The sequence below is a fragment of the Pteropus alecto genome, unplaced genomic scaffold (genome assembly GCF_000325575.1).
Source record: "Pteropus alecto unplaced genomic scaffold, ASM32557v1 scaffold50, whole genome shotgun sequence".
Taxonomy (NCBI): domain Eukaryota; kingdom Metazoa; phylum Chordata; class Mammalia; order Chiroptera; family Pteropodidae; genus Pteropus; species Pteropus alecto.
The window spans coordinates 10,082,491-10,101,453 of record NW_006431918.1 but is presented as its reverse complement, the minus strand read 5'-3'; the positions used below and the strand labels follow the sequence as shown (position 1 = coordinate 10,101,453).

Genomic DNA, 18,963 nt, shown 5'->3' with positions numbered 1-18,963 from the left:
TAAGTTCTTTGCTGAACAAATTGCCTAGACCCATATATCTATCTGCTCAGAAGAGTATTTTTTACCAGACGGTGTCCCCACTTATCACTGAAAACACTAGGCATTCGTCTGTGGACAGGATGTAGAGAATGAGTATACGTGGCTAGCTCATAGTTTCAGTTAGGGTGGAAGCAACAGATTTTATTGATAAAACTAAAAGTTACATTTCTAGACCTTCCTCCCTAGATGTTTACCAGATGCACAGGAATGTGAAAGCATAAAAGATGACATTTAGAAATATGGACATTCTCACATGCATCATTTTGTGTGCAAATACATGCTGAAAAAATATATACACATATATAAGACCTACATATGTATAGTATATGAAGTATATATGGAGTATATATATTATGTATCACTATATATATATGCTATATAAAATTTTAATATAAACCTTGATCATGATCCTTTTATATTTAATCAATAATTTTGGAGAACTATATCAGGGCATGGTACAGTATTAGGAACTAGGCATAATTTTCTAGACAGAATTCATTTCTAATTTTAAAAGCTGTAAAGACCTGTGTGGACTGTGGATGAACTTTACTCATTATAGTTCTTTTTTGCCTTTTAGGCAAATTCATTATATGCCTCATATAATGAATAATCCCCAAACCAATTCACACATTTACTAAGTTTCTAAGGAAAACAAAGACATCTCAGATAACCATGACTTTAAGTTGCTCACATTCTATCTGAGAATATAAGCATATATTCAATCAAATTAGCCTAAATGCCAACGAAATTTTATAGTCAGTGTTTTTCTGAAGTTTTTGAAACCACTGAACACACACACACATAACATTTCGAATATGAAACATCTATTAACATTCTTTAAAAACAGAAAAACTGTCATCTCTCCTTCTCCCAAAGTTATACAGCTAAAACAAAATTAATCAAATTAATCTCAAGAAATACAGAAATAACATTAGGTTTCAGCATTTTCCCATTACTGTTATAATAAATAGTTATTATTTTAAAACTTTAAAACACACAATGAAACAGCTTAAGCAGCACTGATTACAGAGAGTTAAAGTTAGATTGATGAAATTTTCCAGACAATCTCTCTGAGGTTACTTTTCTTAAGTGCCATACATTGGGGCATGCCAGTTGCTATATAAAACTTCCAGATTTAGTTGTAATTTGGTTACATTATACCAAGACGAGATCGTTAAGAGAGGTTTGTTATAGAAATTTACTAAATTGTTTGCATATGAAGACAGATCTAAAAGAAAATCCCTCTTGATATCATCAACAAAATTTTGCACTGTAGCATCCCTAAGAAGAAATTTTATTTATCAAAACCACTGAGTAGGTTTGAAATGGAAGTATCTTCCAATGAAAATAATACTAAACATTCCCAAGAAGGTATTCAAAGTTGCGTAAAATGTGTGAACACTGGATTTTGAATCTCGTAAATATGGGTTTAAACTTAGATTTGTTAAAACTTTTCCTACTTTTGTTTTGGGGAAGTAGTTTCGCAGTAATATTTTCATTGGTTTTATGGAGTGACCTCAAAAATGCCTCGAGCTACGCAGCCTCCATAAAGGAGGGGAGATAAATCCAGTAGTGTCCACTAAGGTGATATCCCAGGGCCTAATATGCAAGCACCACATATTCACCTTTCTTCTGGCTGAGTCTCTGACCCAGGGTTGGGCAAACTACAGCCAGTGAGCCAAATATGGCCCAATATCTATTTTTGTAAATAAACTCTTATTGGAACACAGCCATGCCCACTGCTTATGTTAGTTTCAGTAGACAACATATGTTCCACAAAGCCTGAAATATTTACTATCTGGCCATTGACCAAAAAAGTCAACCCCTCTGGCATCTCACCAGCTGCCCTGCCCCTGCCTTTCATCCCTGCTTCTGATTCTCCTCTGTTTTTTCCCATAGCATGGTCAAAACTCAAGATCTGAACTTCAAAAATATATAAATAAGGCTTCATTACCTTATTATTATTTTTTTGCTTCAACAGCAATCATCATCATCATCATCATCATCATCATCATCATCCAAATAGAAAATGTGTAAAAGACATAAACAAAAATTTTATTGAAGAGGATATATAGATGACCCATAGGACATGAAAAGATGTTCAACATCATTAGCCATTTGGGAAATGCAAATTGAAACCACAATGAGATATCGCTACACACCTATCAGAATGGCTAAAATTTAAAATAATAATAATAATAATAATAATGACAACACCTAAAGCTGGCAAGGATATGGAGAAACTGAATTACTCATACATTGCTGGTGAGAATGGTAAATTGTGGAACCATTCTTGAAAAGAGTTTGGCAGTTAATTGTAAAACTAAACATACAACTACCATAAGACCTAGCAATTGCACTCTTGGGCATTTATCCCCCCCAAAATTAAAATAATGTTCATGTAAAAATCTCTTCATGAATATTCATAATAGCTTTATATTTAATAGCTACAATTTAGAAACAACCCAGATGTTCTTTGATCGGTGAATGGTTAAACAAACTATGGTACATCAATTCCATGGACTACTACTCAGCAATAAAAAGAAACAAGCTATTGATACACTCAATAGCTTGGATGAATCTCAAGAGAATCATGCTGAGTGAAAAAAGCTAATCTGAAAAGATTACATACTATGTGATTCCATTTATATAACATTCTTGAAATGACAGTGTTATGTAGATGGAGGACAGATTAATGGTTGCCAGGGGTCAGGGATGGCAAGGGGGAGGAGAGGGGAGTGTGATTATAAGAAGACATCATAAGAGACCCTTGTGATGCACCTGTTCCATACCTTGACTAATGGCAGATACACAAAGCTACACATGTGACAAACTGTACACTACTGAACATGCACAAGTGAGTATATGTAACACTGAAGAAACAGAAATAATATTGGTGAATCATATCAGTGTCAAAAAAAAATGGTTGTACCATTCCACATTCCCATCAACATTATATAAGGGTTTCAATTTCTCCATATCCTCACCACTTATGTCAGTCATTTTGATCATAGCCATTCTAATGACACAGAGATATCTCATTGTGGTTTTAATTTGCATTTCTCTAATGATGTTAAATGTTTTTAATTTTCATGTTCTTGGCTATTTGTGTATCTATTTTGGTGAAATGTCTATTTAAATCTTTTAGTATTTATATTTTTTAATTGTAGGAGTTCTTTATGTATTATGGACAGAAGTCCTTCATCAGATATATACTTTGCAAATATATTCCCTACTCTATGGCTTTTCATTTTCTTAGTGGTGTGTCTTTTGAAGAGCAAAAAAATTTAATTTTGATTAAATCCAATTTATCAAATTTTTCTTTTATGAATGTTTCTGGTATCATACCTTGAAATCTTGCTGTATCAAGATCACAAAAAAATTCTGTTTTCTTCTAACACTTTTATACCTTTAGCTCTTACATTTAGATATATGATCAGTCTGAATTGTTTTATGTAGGATGTGAGGCAAGCATCTAAGTTCATTTTTTTTTTTGCATAGGCATATCCAATTGTTCCAATGCCATTTGCTTAAACAACTATTCTTTTCACATTGAATTGCCTTGGCAACCTTGTCAAAACTCAATTGACATTAATGTTTAAGGGTTTATTTCTGAACTTTCTTTTCTGTTCCACTGGTCTGTCTGTCTACTGTTATCCTTTCTTGAATACTATAGTATTGGAGGAGATTATAAACTGATACTGTAAGTCCTAATTTGCTCTTCCCTTCCCAAATTACTTTGGCTATTCTAGGTCCTTTACATTTCTATATAAATTTTAATATCAACTTGTTAATTTCCTTGAATTTAGATAGGGATTGTACTGATCCTTTAGATGAATGTGGAGAAAATTTCCATCTTAATATTGATTCTTCAAATTCATTAACATTTGTTCAGGTCTTGATTTCTTCAGTATTTTGTAGCTTTCAGTGAATGTCTTACACTTCTTTTGTTAAACTTATTCCTAAGTATTTTATTCTTTTTTGATGCTATTTTGAATAGAATTGTCTACCAATTTCATTTTTGCATTTTTCATTGCTCGTATATAGAAATGCGATTGATGTTTATACATTGCTTTTCTATCCTGTGACTTTGCTGAACTTCTGACCATTACCCTTAATCCCTCAATTTTTTCACTGTGAGTGTGTGATGGTGAAGAATATGGTGACTATTAGTACAGTTTGTTACCACTGTCTTGATTCATGCTAAGGAACCTGTGGTTTTACCCATCATTGCTTTTACACCAATAGTATACATTTTAACCAGTGAAAAAGGCAATAATCTTAGTGATATCTTGATCTTGCAGACCCCATAAAAGGTTCTCAGGAATCCCCAGGGGTCGGCAGACAACACTGAGAGAACCACTGATCTAAATAATACCTAAGCACTTGTCCAAGTCTGAAATGCTATAATTTTTAAAATCTAAGATAAATGTTATTTACCAGACTCTTGTTAATAACATTTGTTTAAATGGCTGGTTTTCATGGCAGTCTATATTCCTTAGGCAGTTGCTGCTTGTGGAACAATGTACCAGGTCCTTTGAGAAAGACTGAAAAGAAAATAAAACATTGGCCTTAATCTCAAGGTTATGGTACAAGTCTCTTTGAGTATTCAGGTGTCTAAGAAAGGAATCCTGGTGTCACTGTAGGCTGATGACATTAGACCCTAAATTTGTATGTTTTTTTTTCTACTAGCAGTAAAAATAAGCAGAATTCTTACAGTGGAGATGCAGCATGTATCAAATATCAAAGCTCAAAGTAAAACTAGGTTAAAAATATTGTTCTTGACTAGTACAAGTTAATGGTAATTCATTTCTAAATTACCATTAATATGACATAAAGAAATATCAAACTAATTTTCAAAAACTCTTTTAAAAGTCTTAATTTTACATTATTTATAACAGTCCCTTGACTCGAAGCTTAAAATAGCCTACTATTTTTTCCTTCATTTTATATAGTTAGGATTATATCTACAATATGATGTTTGTAGCTCACTGGTAAACTTACTATGTATTTTAGCTTTTTCCCTGCAGAGTAATAAAATACTATTCATACATTCAAAGTAAATACAGAGTCTCAAGGCTTTAGTCTGTGGGACTCCACAGGTTCTGACATCCTTAATCTGTTGAGGTAAAAGAAAAGAGGCAAAAGGGACAGAAATACTTGGTAATAAGAAGAATAAAAGAGAAATAGAAAAAATGAAACTATATAAAACGAAGGGAAAGATCGAGGTTAGGTTAAGGATAAATGCAGTTAAAAATAGTTTCAGAGAAACCAGTTACACACTAGAACTCTAATGTGAAAAAAAATCATACAATTTAAGAGCTGGCAGAGAATTTAAAGATAATCTAGTTCTGTTACACTTATTTGGCGGAGGAGGGAACCAAGATCCAAACAATTTCAGCAGGGTTAGAGCTGGAAGCCAGAATTCCTAACTTCCCCTTCACTATGTCCCACAATTCCTATTAACATACATATAACTTTTGTAGTTTTAATATTCTCTAGACCGTACATCGCATTTCTCTAGAAATGCCAGGCTTCTAAAATTTAAAGAGGAATTGTTAAACTGCACCTCATTCTTTTGTGATGCACCATAACATGACTGGTAACTCTTGAAATATGTCTTCTATTTTGCTTTATGCCTTAGCTATTGAAATCATGAAGTTTTATTTTCTAATGAATTTGTTATTAAAAATTCAAAATCACCTCAACCGTATTTACTATAACATGACAGCTTCAGCATCAATTATATTCTTTTTTCCCCTCAAAAAGACACATATGGTATCATTTTCTTCATGCTGTATACCATATCTTTGTTGGGTCATTGTTTCCATCTACACACAGTATAATAATTGTGACCACATGACATACTTTACAATGGAGAATTAACTCCAGTCCTTAAGATATTTTTACATTAAATTAGTAAATAAGCTGTATGCTTTCAAATATGCCATTGTTTTTCCTTTTTTCCTACTGATCACCATCTTCCTGGTAAGTTTTTTGGAGCCACTACCTAAATCTCTAAGTGGCGATGTCTGCAAGCTAGTTGTGTTTTGTTCTCCTTTGGTTTTGTCTGCATGTTTCTTTCAAATAAGAAATAGCATATACTACCGCAGAGACCACTGATTAAAATAAACAATAAAACTTTTTCATTAGAGTTTGGGCATTAATGTGTATCTAGGTTAGAGCACTTATTTTCCATAATTAACTATGCTTGCACTTTGTTTCGAGAAAATGTAAGGCCCCACTCACGACGTATGTGTGAAATCTTTTCTCCATTCAGGAAAAGCCAGGGTTCATGCTTCCCAACGTAAACCTTCTTTCATTATAAATTAAATCTTAAAGTATTGTCACATATATCTGGCCCTAACCTGTGTAGTTTTGAGTACTTTGAATTTTCCTGCTTTAGCGAAGTTTAATTCTTCTCTATCTAATGATCCTTTGGTTTTATGCATGGAAATAAGTAGAAGTCTCAAGTCCCTACTAGACTGGCATCCTTACAGCAGACAAAGTTATTAAAAAGAGACAGTTCTTTTCATTCCCAGCCTTCAGGTGACTGAGTCTATTAGGGATAATAAGCCCTTATCTTGGGTGAATCATCTTTCTTCTAAGGAAAAAAAGTTTATGGCTTTGGTACTCTGGCTTTAAAAAGTTTTTTTTTTTTCTCCTCTTCTTTTCCTCTCCCCCACCTGTTTGTTATTAACATCAATGTACTTCAAATTCAAAAAAGTAAAGACCTCAGCAAAAACTGGAACACTGGATATTCAATAATGAAAAATATGGGCAGCAAGTAGCAATGGTTCTATGTTTTTATAGGAGCGGTTCCTCAGGAAACATCTCTTAGGAGATGTTAGAAGCCACAGGTTTCTAACGCTTATGGTCGTGACGGGCCAGGCCGTGTTCTCAGTGTTTTGCATGAATTAGCTCATTTCATACTCATCTCACCCATATGGCCCAGGTTCTCTTTTAATCCCTCGTGTTCACAGTTAACTGGTGGAAGTCACGCCAGGGCACAGAGCAGCGGGTCCCAGAGCCTGTCGTCTCTGCCATTGTGCCACACCTTCTCCTTGTGTTGCACTCCTACAGATGCTGGTTACGGCTTCTTTAGGAACCATTATTTATGTTCATCTTATGGGTAGTAATTTCTTCAAGAATGGGGTTTTTAATGCTTTTGTAGTCTGCCACCACCCTGTACCTGGGTGACCTGCATGATCCTCCTTCGCAACGTCATTGGAAAATAGGACAAAAAGTAGAGACTGACGCAAATAGCTCACATTTCCTGACACTTGCTTCTCTTAAGACCTTTCTGTGGACTGTCTCTTCTGTTGCCCACAGTAATCCTCCAAGGTAGCTACCATTTTCTAAAGGAAGAAGCTGAGAAGCAGCAAGGCTGACCAACATGCCAAGGTCACTGGGTCAGGAACATGGCAGCGCCTTCGGTCTGACTCAGGGAGTCGAGTTTCAGGGCCCAGACTTAACCACGACACCAGGGCACTTGCTTTCATTACAGAGGAGTGCTTGTCCCTCATCTCCCCAGTCCCCGCTCTGCTCTGCATTTGACATACTCCAAATGCTTGGGCTGGTCAGGAGGCAAGAGGAGCCTATTGAAAGAAAAAGTGTGTGGACAGGGTGGAAGCCACAGGTTGTATTTTATTTCTGTGAAAGCTGTGCCTCAATCTGGAAGCAATTAAAGCATAAGGGAAGAGCAAAATCTATTCTCAGTCACGCAAAGCGATTTATTTACTTCATTGTATTTGAATTGAGATTTGCCACAGCCCGAGAGCATGTTCTCATTACAAAGGCCTGTCCTGGGTATTGCAGGCTTTACAATGATCTCGGTCTGTGCTGTTGGAAGATGTTTTTGTTTACTCTTGATTCAATGATGTACCAACTTCTACATCCCAACCCCTCCTCCAACAAGAAACCCTCAGAACCCCACTTTTTGAAGATTGGTACTTGGTCTGTCACACCCAATTCCAAGTGACTCTACAATAATTTATGTTGAGGGGAAGAGAACATTTTATTTACTTTGAGGTTTTCAGCTATTATGGACTGTATTCACAAATCCCTCATTCCTGTCTACAATGAATGGAGTGAGATGAAGGGGAGGAGGAAACTCCCTTAGCCTCACCAGATGGGCTGGAGGGAAAACTGGCACAAAGAAAAATGTGCCACTGGTTTTATTTATCCTATTGTTAAGATGCTATGATGATAACAAAAATAATGTCCAAGTAGTAACATTAAACTGCAGGAGATATTTACATCTGGAATGGATAAAGAGGGGTAAATTCATTTATATTATCCTTTTTTTTTTCAGAGTCATGCATAAATGGTACATTTCAGTTTATAATTATGAATCGTAACAGTTCAAAATAACTAACATTTGTGTGGTGTACATTCAATTTACAGAATTATTTCATAAGCATTGTCCTATTTGAGCCTCCCAAATGGTCATCGACAATTGTAGCGGTATGAGAACCACCCCATTTAACAAATACAGGAATGAGACTTACAGTGGGGAAGTGGCTTACCCAAGGTCACACAGTAGTAACAGGAAAATCTTGTTACTTAAACCTAAGTCTTGTGATTTCACAACCTAAGTTGAATTTAACAACTTTAACAACTTTATTTTGTAGTGCCACACTGGCGAGTCCTGGGACATTAGACTGCAACATTAAGTTATCCATACCAGTGAGGTTCTGTTATTGAGCTGTACCTTTACATACTGATGCCTTTAGGGACTAGGGGGGTGAGAGGGTAATGGTGCTGGCTACATGGCCCCAAACCACTGTGATTTTTTTTATTTTTATTTTTTATGTCTGTGTATCAGACTCTTCTCTGCACTTCCTGCACTATCTGGCTGTCAGTTATCATTTTCTCTCAATCATGGTGCCTCTAGAGCAGTGGTTCTCAAAGTGTAGGTGGTAGACCGGCAGCCTCAGCATCACTTGGGGAACTCATTAGAAATGCAAGTTCTCAGGTTCCATCTAAGACCTACCGAGCCAGAAACTCTGGGGATAGGGCCCAGCAATCCGGTTTAAGGAGCCCTCAAATCATCCTGCTGTTGCTAAAGCTTGAGAACCTCTGTGCTAAAGCAATGAATGATTCCCAGCCTTAGCTGTACATTAGAATCACCTGGGAGCTTTAAAAAACTACTGAGGCTTGTGCCCCAACCACAAAGATTCTGATTTGGTGTATGACATGGTTTTCAACCTCAGCACTACTGACATTTTGGGCTGGATAATTATTTGTTGGGGGACCTGTCCTGTGTATTGAAAGATGTTTAGCAGCATCCCTGGCCTTTACTCAATAGATATTAGTAGCTGCACCCATCCCTCAGTTGCAATAACCGAAAATGTCTCCATACACTGCCAAATGTCCCCTGAAAGGCAACAATAAGAAGCACTAGTCTTGGGGCATGACCCAGGCACTGAGAATTTTAAAAGCTCCCTAAATCATTGTAATGTACAGCCAAGACAGAACTATCACTTTGGAGGGTTCCCATTAATGAGTAGCTGTGGATGGGCAATAGACTAAAGAACAATGAAAACTAAACTTTATAGCATTGGCTGTAAAGTAAAAGTAAATCCACCTCAGTGAAGACTCAGGCAGTTTGCTCATGAGTAAAGAACATGAGCTTTAGGGTATAAATTTCACATCAACCATTTGGCTCTTTACATTTTTGCTTACTTTTTGGTTGTTGGGTGTGTTCCAGAAACTGAGATAAACAGGTACACTGCACATATCTAAAAGGTCCCAACCAAGTGGATATTGCTTTATACTAAAAATAATAGTGGACAGACATCCTGCTTTTGGATTTAGTCATTCTAAAAACAGAGTGCTTATCAGTGTATCATGTGGTACAAGTCCTTTAGTAAATCTATTTTGATAGGTTAAAAAATGTAACCTGTCAATTTTATGATGTTGATTTTGACACAATCCAAATCAGCCATACAAATACAGGATTTCTATAGTAATTTGTGCCATTTAGTAGTATTTTAATTTTCAGATGAAGATCAGGGACTTGACTTATATTTCAACTGTAGAAAAATCTCCTAGGCAAGAACCCAGGCAAGTGTCCCTCAGTGATGCCCGTGCTCGGCAGGCTGCCCTCTGCTGCCTCAGTGGTTGCTCTGGGCTGCTCCTTTGCAATCCCCTTGAGAGGGTGACAGCACAGTGTGTACCTTACTATAAGATGTGCATCATCTCCAGGTGCCTGCTCTGCAGCTCTTCCCAGGAGAGCCGTCCCATCCAAGCCCAAAAGCTTGTGACAGCCCTTCTTCAACCTGGATCTTAAACAGAACAGTATTCTCCCACTTCTTGAAACAACTAGTTGGTAGGTGCATTTTTTCTTTCCACATTAAGAGTGGAAGTTGGTAGGTGCATTTTTCTTTCCACATTAAGAGTGGAAGCACTTTGACATATTGAGAAATAACTTTTAAAAAGAAAGTAAATTACAAGATGAATGTTTTCAGGGCAAAATTGGTACTATCTAATCTCAAATATGAAAATGTCCAAAATTAATGAGTTGAAATTATTAATTCATTCAACACCTATTAATGGCTACATACTGTGTAATGTGCTTAGAAACTATAAATATGAGGGTTAAATAATAGCACGGACCCTTTTATGGCAAAAATAAGCTATGACTTCTCCAAGGTGCCAGATTAACCCTGTGAACCAATCCAACTTGTCAATTTGTCAGACTAGGTTTTTTTTTTATTGAATTCTTAGTAGATTATTAAAATCAACTAGTTCTTTTGCCATTGTCCAGCTTCATCCTAAGCAGTTATCTTTTTCTATCCTAGACTAAATTGTTTCATCAATGTGCTTTTAAAAATCAAAACCTTTTAAGTAGGTAATAAAACTGCTTCCCAGAAAAGTATTCTAGGATAAAAAGATCATAAAACACTGTTAATAGCTATTATTTCCATATGATTCTATTTGTTTTTTAAAAAGGCACATGCTTTTATGTACATAGGAAGTTTTCTGGAAGAAAACACAATTAACAATTAACAGTGGTCGCCTCTGGGCAGGAAGTTTAGGAGACGTCATTGGAAGGGAGACTTTTCATTATGTTTTTATATACAGCTTATTTTTACTATTTTAAATTGTATTTTCAGTTTTAATTGCTAATATATAAAAGAAAAGATGGGTTCCCAGTAGTCTTTCAGAAATTCCAAAATGACTCTTCTAATAAGAGAAAAATGAGTGAGCAACACTATGTACCTCTTTGATGACCCCTTCCTTTTGTATATGTTTTATTGCTAAAACTGAGTAAGATGAAAGGAGACTTTAAATTTAAGATTCAAAGCAATCCTACAATTGGTTCCAAGAAACAGATTGAGTAATCAATGAAGGCTTCTTTGATGAAGCCATCTTTAACTAGAAAGGAAGAAGCTGCCCCCAGCAGAGATCTAATATCCCCTGGCTGCTCTGGACCGTTCACTATCCATACAGGTTTCAGAATAAGCAGATATAGGTTAGAGAAGTCCACATTGTGGCTGTACTTAAAAATTTCATCTAATGATCTCTTTCATTCCTCTTTGTCTATAATTTCCCAAAAGAATCAATGCTCGTTCTTGAAGAAAAGAAAAATAACAATAACAAAGATAACAAAATATATATTTTTATCAAAGAAAGACAGTTCTATGATCGTTTTGATGCTCACCAATACCATGATATCCTTCCTTTCAGTCTTTCCTTTACACCTAACCCTAGTGAAAAGTTTAAGCAGGCGTGAGAAAGGAAAAAATTCAATCAAGATTGGAAGGGACTGAAACAATAAATACTCAGTTGTGGATTTTTCTGGATCATTTCTCTTAGCACTTGTCACTTAGTTCTTCAGAGGATTTCAGAGTCTCCCTTGTTGAGCAAGAAATATCTTTTTCTTTTTTCTCATTGTTAGATGTGTGAATTATGAAATCAATCCACATGGATTTTAGGATCTTCCATCTCTGGGAATGAACCAACTTTAACAGCTCAATTATTTAAAAGCATATCTATAACAACTCTTACACATTTTAATTACATCTCTGTTGTCTTTTGTAAAGAATTACAATTCTGGGACGAAATACTAAATTCTCATTCTATAAAATATAGTTTTCGGGTTTTCTTTTCTTTATAGGGGATTCATCCCAGAAATCATGTTTTATGTCTCCACTTGCATCAAGCATTAATAACCAGCAATCATCAATGGTATAAATTGTTAGCTTCATGAAAACTGTCAGAGTTGATGGCAGTATTTCTATGAAAAGCACACCAGTTGTCCTTGGAAAATGTTTACATGGAAATTCTGAGGAGACACCAACCAAGACTGGTTAGAGTGAGAAGAAGAAGAGACCAGAGGCAAGATTGGATTGAAGTAAAAGATCCTTTCAGAAAACTATTCAGAAGAAGGGGAATATGTTTGAAATCTAAAGAGAACTTCTGTAATTAAGTCATATGGGGTCTTAGCCATAAAAATAGAATATCGGAGAGCCCTGTGATACTAAATTCTCCAAACACCTAGGTTCTGACTTTGTATCTATGGGGTACTGGTCTCCCATCCTCTTTCAATGGACTCATATTAATGAACGCATTGACCATGAAATTAAACCTCACATAATCTATTAGAGAATGTAGAACAGAAATTCAAAGCTCACCTTATAATTACTATGGCAATAGGTACTTTGCAAGAAAAGAAAAAAAGACAAGTTTATCTAGTTAGTAGGATAATGTTTCCTATTAAGTGGAGTAAATTTAAATTCTGACTCACTAAGTAAAAATTAGAAAGGAAATCAATACCATTTTTACTCTTCTTTTAGGTAGCTGAACTATCTGCTCCTAGTACAATACCTAATTAGATAAGTATCAGCAACCCACAGGGGACTTTTGTTCTTGCTTTGTACCGCAGCCACTAGAGGGTGTCCATTCTTCCCTACAAACATAGATTAGTTAGTTAATTATTATTAGTTTCAAGTATACAGTACATTGGTTAGACATTAATATAGTTTATGAAACGATTCCCCCAATTACTCTATCACCCATTTGGCTCTACACACAGCCATTGCAATACTACTGACTGCATTCCCTGTGCTGTGCTCTCCATTCCTATGACCATCTTTCAACTACGAATTTGTTCCTCTTTAACCCTTCACCCCTTTCTCCCAGCCCCGCAACCCTCCTCCCCTCTGGTAGTTCATTAATATAGTTTATGAAACGATTCCCCCAATTACTCTATCACCCATTTGGCTCTACACACAGCCATTGCAATACTACTGACTGCATTCCCTGTGCTGTGCTCTCCATTCCTATGACCATCTTTCAACTACAAATTTGTTCCTCTTTAACCCTTCACCCCTTTCTCCCAGCCCCCCAACCCTCCTCCCCTCTGGCAGTTACCAGAATGTCTTCTGTATTTGTGAGTCTGTTTTCATTTAGTCTGTTCTTTTTGTTCCTTAGATTTAGAGGTTATTATACTGAGCGAAATAAGTCAGACAAAGAAAAATGCCACATGATTTCACAAAGATTTTAAATTGTCAACATGGAAGAATAGATTTTCTGCAAATTATACAAAGAGATCACCATAACCACGTTTTTCTGTATTAATGAAAGTGTGAGCGTAAATAAAGGTCAGTTATGACACACTTACTGAAGCAAAGTCAGCCCCTTAAGCACAGAGAAAAGTATAAGTTCAAAATGGCTTTAGGAGTTAACCAGCTGACAGTCAGTACATCCTAAACCACTTCATTTTCCCTGTATTAACTATAACCTCACATTTAAATCTTTGGCTCTTGCCAGGAGATAATATAATCTTCTAATGCCACTAGTTGAAAATGACTTGCTTTATTTACGGTATAGCAAAAATTGATAAGACATGATTGCTTGTTTCTGTGTTAAGCTGTCACCCTAACCCCATACTTTTGCTACTCTTTGAAAAGTAGGCAGTCTGACTACTTCACATAAGAATATATATGATATCATTCTCCAGATCCTTCCAGATTGCTGAGGCTTTAAAATACAAAAATAATATTAAGAAGAATACTCTATTACTACCATGCTAACTGGAAAGCATAAGGAATAATAAAAACTTAGAAGTTTGGAAGATAATTAGAAATATGTGTCTATGTATTCCATGCCAGCTCTGCCATTTCTTACTACAGTGTTTCCTTTTTTTTTTTCAGCTGTTGGCTGGACGCTGGCCTTTTGATCATAATGACTTTGGCGTATTTCTTTGCAAGCTGTTCCCCTTTTTGCAGAAGTCCTCAGTGGGGATCACCGTCCTCAATCTCTGTGCTCTCAGCGTTGACAGGTAATGTGGTTCTTTCCCCTTACTCTTTTGTTGGACTTAGAAAAGCGTTTTTGTCATAAAAAAAGGGAAGTCAAAAAGCCTTGAGAGTTAGTGCCCAGGACAGTTGTTAGTTACAAATGAATTAAAATATTAACAATCTTGCTCTACTGTTGATAATTGCTTTACACATTTGCTAATTATTAGTCATCTTCGGCTCAGGTAATTTGTATCTAGAGCATTTTGCCACTTATATTCATTGGACACCTTTATGGCAATAAAGAAATTATATTTAAAAAGCATGTTTTTCTATATCTGGTGGGAGTAGAGATACGAACAGTCCTTCTGGAAAGGAAAATCCTATAAATGCTTTTGCTTCTGACCCAGTAATTACAATTTTTAGGATCAATTATAAGGAAACAATCCAAGATTTGAACAGAGAATTCATGCACAAGGATGTTCTTTACAAGATTATTTACAACAACAACAACAACAACAAAAAACAGACAAGAACAGCATATGACACCAAGAATGAAAAACAGGAAAATAAAGATGAGGAAGATACCTGGCTACTATAAATAACAGAATTTTTTAGAGCAGCTAGGTATGATCCTCTGAGAAGAAAAACACTGATGACAAGAAAACCCAAAGGGGAGGGGAAAAACTTGCTTAGTTTTGTAAGAAATATAGGCAACTTTTCATTCCTATAATATGTTTTGTTAAAAATTTTAGAGTACATTTTATAGTGTTATGTGGCATGGTATAATGGTCCCTTATATATTTCATATAAATCTATTTAATATATTTTTCCTTAATAAAAATATTTTAAGGTACTTATTCCTCAGTGATATGGTATATAATAAATTATCCACAGATTGAGAAATATAATTCATAATTTAGTCCAACAGAGACTTGGGCAGGAAAGGGATGGTAGACAGACATAAAGGATAAGGCCTGGCTGCTGTCCCTAGGAGTTTTCATGGTTTGGAAACAAGGGAGAAGGAAATACATGATGGAAGTATTCAGATAATGGGATTCCTAAATCATCAAAACCCTCCATTTCTTCTCTAGCTCACATTGTTCTGCCCTATCTTTCTTCCTTAGAGGAATTTCAGAGGACCATCTTGCTGAGCTTAATCTCCCCAGTAGAAACTCTACCTGTGGGGAGTGGATAAACTGGGGCAGATGATAAGGGAAGAATGGAGGGATTTAAATCATAGACCCCTATTTCTGATACAGGTCCACCTCACCCACACAATCACCATGCATGGAGAAAAATGAACTGAATGATAAATCACAAATTATTAATCCTGTATCAAATGAAACATTCTTTTTTTAAAAAAGAAAGAAAGAAAGAAAGAAAATAGTTCATGCGTCTATTTTATTAAGACTTGGTCTCAGTTTTAAATCAAGGAGATAAACCCTTTTAAAATTCCACTCCCACAGAAATCTGCCTTAATCCAAGAGGTTTTTTTCTTGGTAATAAACTCATTGTTCTTTGTTCCCTGGTCCTTTATTATTTTTACATTTCATTTGGTATTGACTCTAAGCTTTGGGACCTGTATGTAGGGAATCTATTTTGACATTTCTATTTTTAAAGCTTTCACACTAGAGAATGAATCATCCACACTTAATTCCTGAAGATAAGATATCATTTGCTTTGAGTCTTGATTTGGTTGCATTGTATTCTACTAAAAATAAAAATTTAAAAAATCCCTCTTTTTATTTAATAGAACAAGGAGTGAAAAGAGGGAAATTGGAACCTATTGCATGCTGCAAAACAATTTACAACTCAGGGGTCCTTGCTTTGATTTTATGAGCTGAATCAAATTATAGTTTAGAAAGACTTCCCATGATTTTTAAATATATTTTTAAATGTGATAGTTATCTCTCATTTCAGAGTTGTTTTTGAGGGGAAATAATAAGAGTGAGTATATATCCCAGTTCTATACAATTTTTTTATTACTTCCTTGATTGCTTAATGAATACAGAATGCTATAGGGTCAAAGAAAAGATCTCACTTCCTCACTATCAGTTTTTAATCTGAATAAGGTAAACAGGACATGTCTTTGACTTGTACTCCAGTGGATGAGTTTTCATTGTTCATTTACACTATGGATTTGTCTCAGTTTAACTTTTTCACTAATTCCTCCTAAAACCTAATTCTTATTTATTTTTTATTTTACATCCATAGTCACTTAAGAAAAAGGTAAAACAGGAATTTCAGAAAAAGACTGATGAAATTTAGAAATAAATTTTGACCCCTATCCAGCTTTCTTAGTATAAAGTAGTCTTTTTTTAAATGCTAAGGCAGAACACTTCTAAAAGTATACTTATAAAATGAATGAATTTTTCCCAACAAATTATAAATAATCAATCATTATCAACAATTAAAATGGGTATTCTTGCATTCTTTACATGACAAATTTTATATGTTACTTTGAGTTTGGGAGGCAGGAGAGAGGAGGCAGGAATCAGGGAAGAGAATTCAATGCTATTCTTTGTAAAGTTAACACCCGTGTTTAAAGTGGAAGATGATGGGGTCAGGCCATTAGAAGGGTCAGGGTACCAATCCAACTTATACTTAAAAGTTGCCTGAGGAAAGAGGCTATAAATAGATAAAACTCTTTTAACAACTACTCTAGAATGACATATAATTAGATACCTGGAAAAGTTGCAAACATCCATTAATAAGGCAACTTTGTTTGATATGTCTCAAAGTCAAAAGCCAATGTCAGTTCTACATCCCATCATTTCAAGTAACTGCTCAGTGGTCTCTATGGTATTCCCAAAGGTTTATCCCAATTTAAGAAGCTTGGAGGTGATTTAAAAAAAAAAAAATCATTTTTATTTAGACTTGGACTTGGTCTCTCACTGTTCTTCTGGTGTTATGATTTTCCGTTGCTGCATGAAGGTAGTGAAGACATGGAAGAAGAAGTGGCTGAGCCAAATGAGAGAACCTGAGAACTGGAGAGAGACAAAGTCGAACACTGGCTGTAGGGCAACTTGGGATCTCATTTTGGGATCTGTTCCCCATTGCATATAGTTATTCATTTTTTTAATCTTAATTCTATTGTCAAAATCAGGCAACTGGCTAATTTTGCTGGCTCATTTTTCTTTGATAACAAATTACCCCAAAATTTAGCGGTGTAAAACAACACCATCTTATTCTTATCTCACCATGTTGTGTGCCAAGAATATGGACAGTTCTGCTCCTTGTCACTTTGACTGGGATTCCTTGGTGGATTCTGACTGGCGGCTGAACTTCTCTCATGGATCTAAGACGCACATGGCTGGCGTGTTGGAAATAACAGCTGGATGTCTGAGCACAGCAGAGCCCATCCCCCTCTCCATGCAGTATAGAGCCTCGCAACACATTTCGCCCAAAGTTGCAAGGGGAACCCGCTCCTCTGCTGTGAGGCCTTTGTCAGAGGCCAGACCTGAAACTAGGAAGGCATCACTTCAGCTGCACCCACTTGAAGGATTCAACTGAAGAAGTGTCAAAGTCTTTGCAGCTATCTTTTAATTCGTCACACCTTGTTTAATTTTTAAATTCTCCCTGCTAGTATTTTGCCTCGAAACTTCTCTATGGCAATTGGTTTGTCTATCACATGAGGCATAAATAATAAACAAACATTATAAATAGTCAGGTTTGCTATTATTTAAAGATGTGCAGAAGTAAAGATAGAAGTGCTACTTTACCTTATGGAAGCAGCAAAAGTGAAGGAAAAATCATTAATTCTAACGTAGGCAAGCACTGATAAGCACTAGGTAGAAGCATTTTTTTAAGGTACTTCAGTTACCTTTTCATTCCCTTAATTCAATAATCCCACTCAAGAAAATTAATCCAGGAAAATCATTCGAAAGGAGAAAAACACTCTATGTACAAACATATTTATAGATATGTTATTCACAGCCTTGAAACACTAGAAATGAGAACAAACTGTGTAGCCATTAAAATAATAAAGGCCATGCCTCTATAGAAACATGAGTATTTTATAATGAAAGTGAATAAAGGTAAAAATAAAATTGTAACTGATATGATTATAATATATATTCAAACTATGCTTATAATAGAAATAGACAAAGAATAAGAATAAAAATAGATTTTGTAAAAGTAGTATCATTTGAATACGTTTTATTTTACATTGTTTTAATAATAAACTTTTAAAAACTTAATGACCATCTCAGACTATACCTTAAAGATTCAAAAACATGTATCAAGTGCCTCTGACCTTGAAAACATGTAAAAGTTTATATATAGACATATACAGTAATAAACATCTTTACATAAATAAAACATGTAATTTATAGCTTTATTTTGGCATATCACATGACAGGTTTCTAAAAGTTTTAGCTCTTTATCTGTTGTCTAATTCAGGGCTAGTTTGAAAAATAAGGAAATGTTCAGAATGTAGTGTAGTATTGACTTTGGCCAATAAAGAGAAATGTATGGTAAGGAAACAAAAAAAGGTGCTTAATGCAACAGATATTTGGCACCTATTGTCCTAAGTATTGTGACCATCATACAAAATGTCTGCCCTATGGAGCCTATATTCTAAAGGAAGCAGTGGATATAGACAATAAACAAAATATGTAAATAAAATATTTGATCGGTCACATGGCAGTCAGCATTATGGAGAAAAACAAATCAGGGA

General features: G+C 35.4%; 1 protein-coding gene across 1 annotated transcript in view; it reads left to right on the top strand.

Annotated features, from left to right (window-relative positions):
• Positions 1-18,963, top strand: part of EDNRA (endothelin receptor type A) — a 46,079-nt gene that overhangs the window by 13,934 nt on the left and 13,182 nt on the right. The window contains exon 3 of the mRNA XM_025042397.1: positions 14,202-14,329. Within this exon, the coding sequence (XP_024898165.1) occupies positions 14,202-14,329 (128 nt within the window). The remainder of the gene's footprint in view (positions 1-14,201; positions 14,330-18,963) is intronic.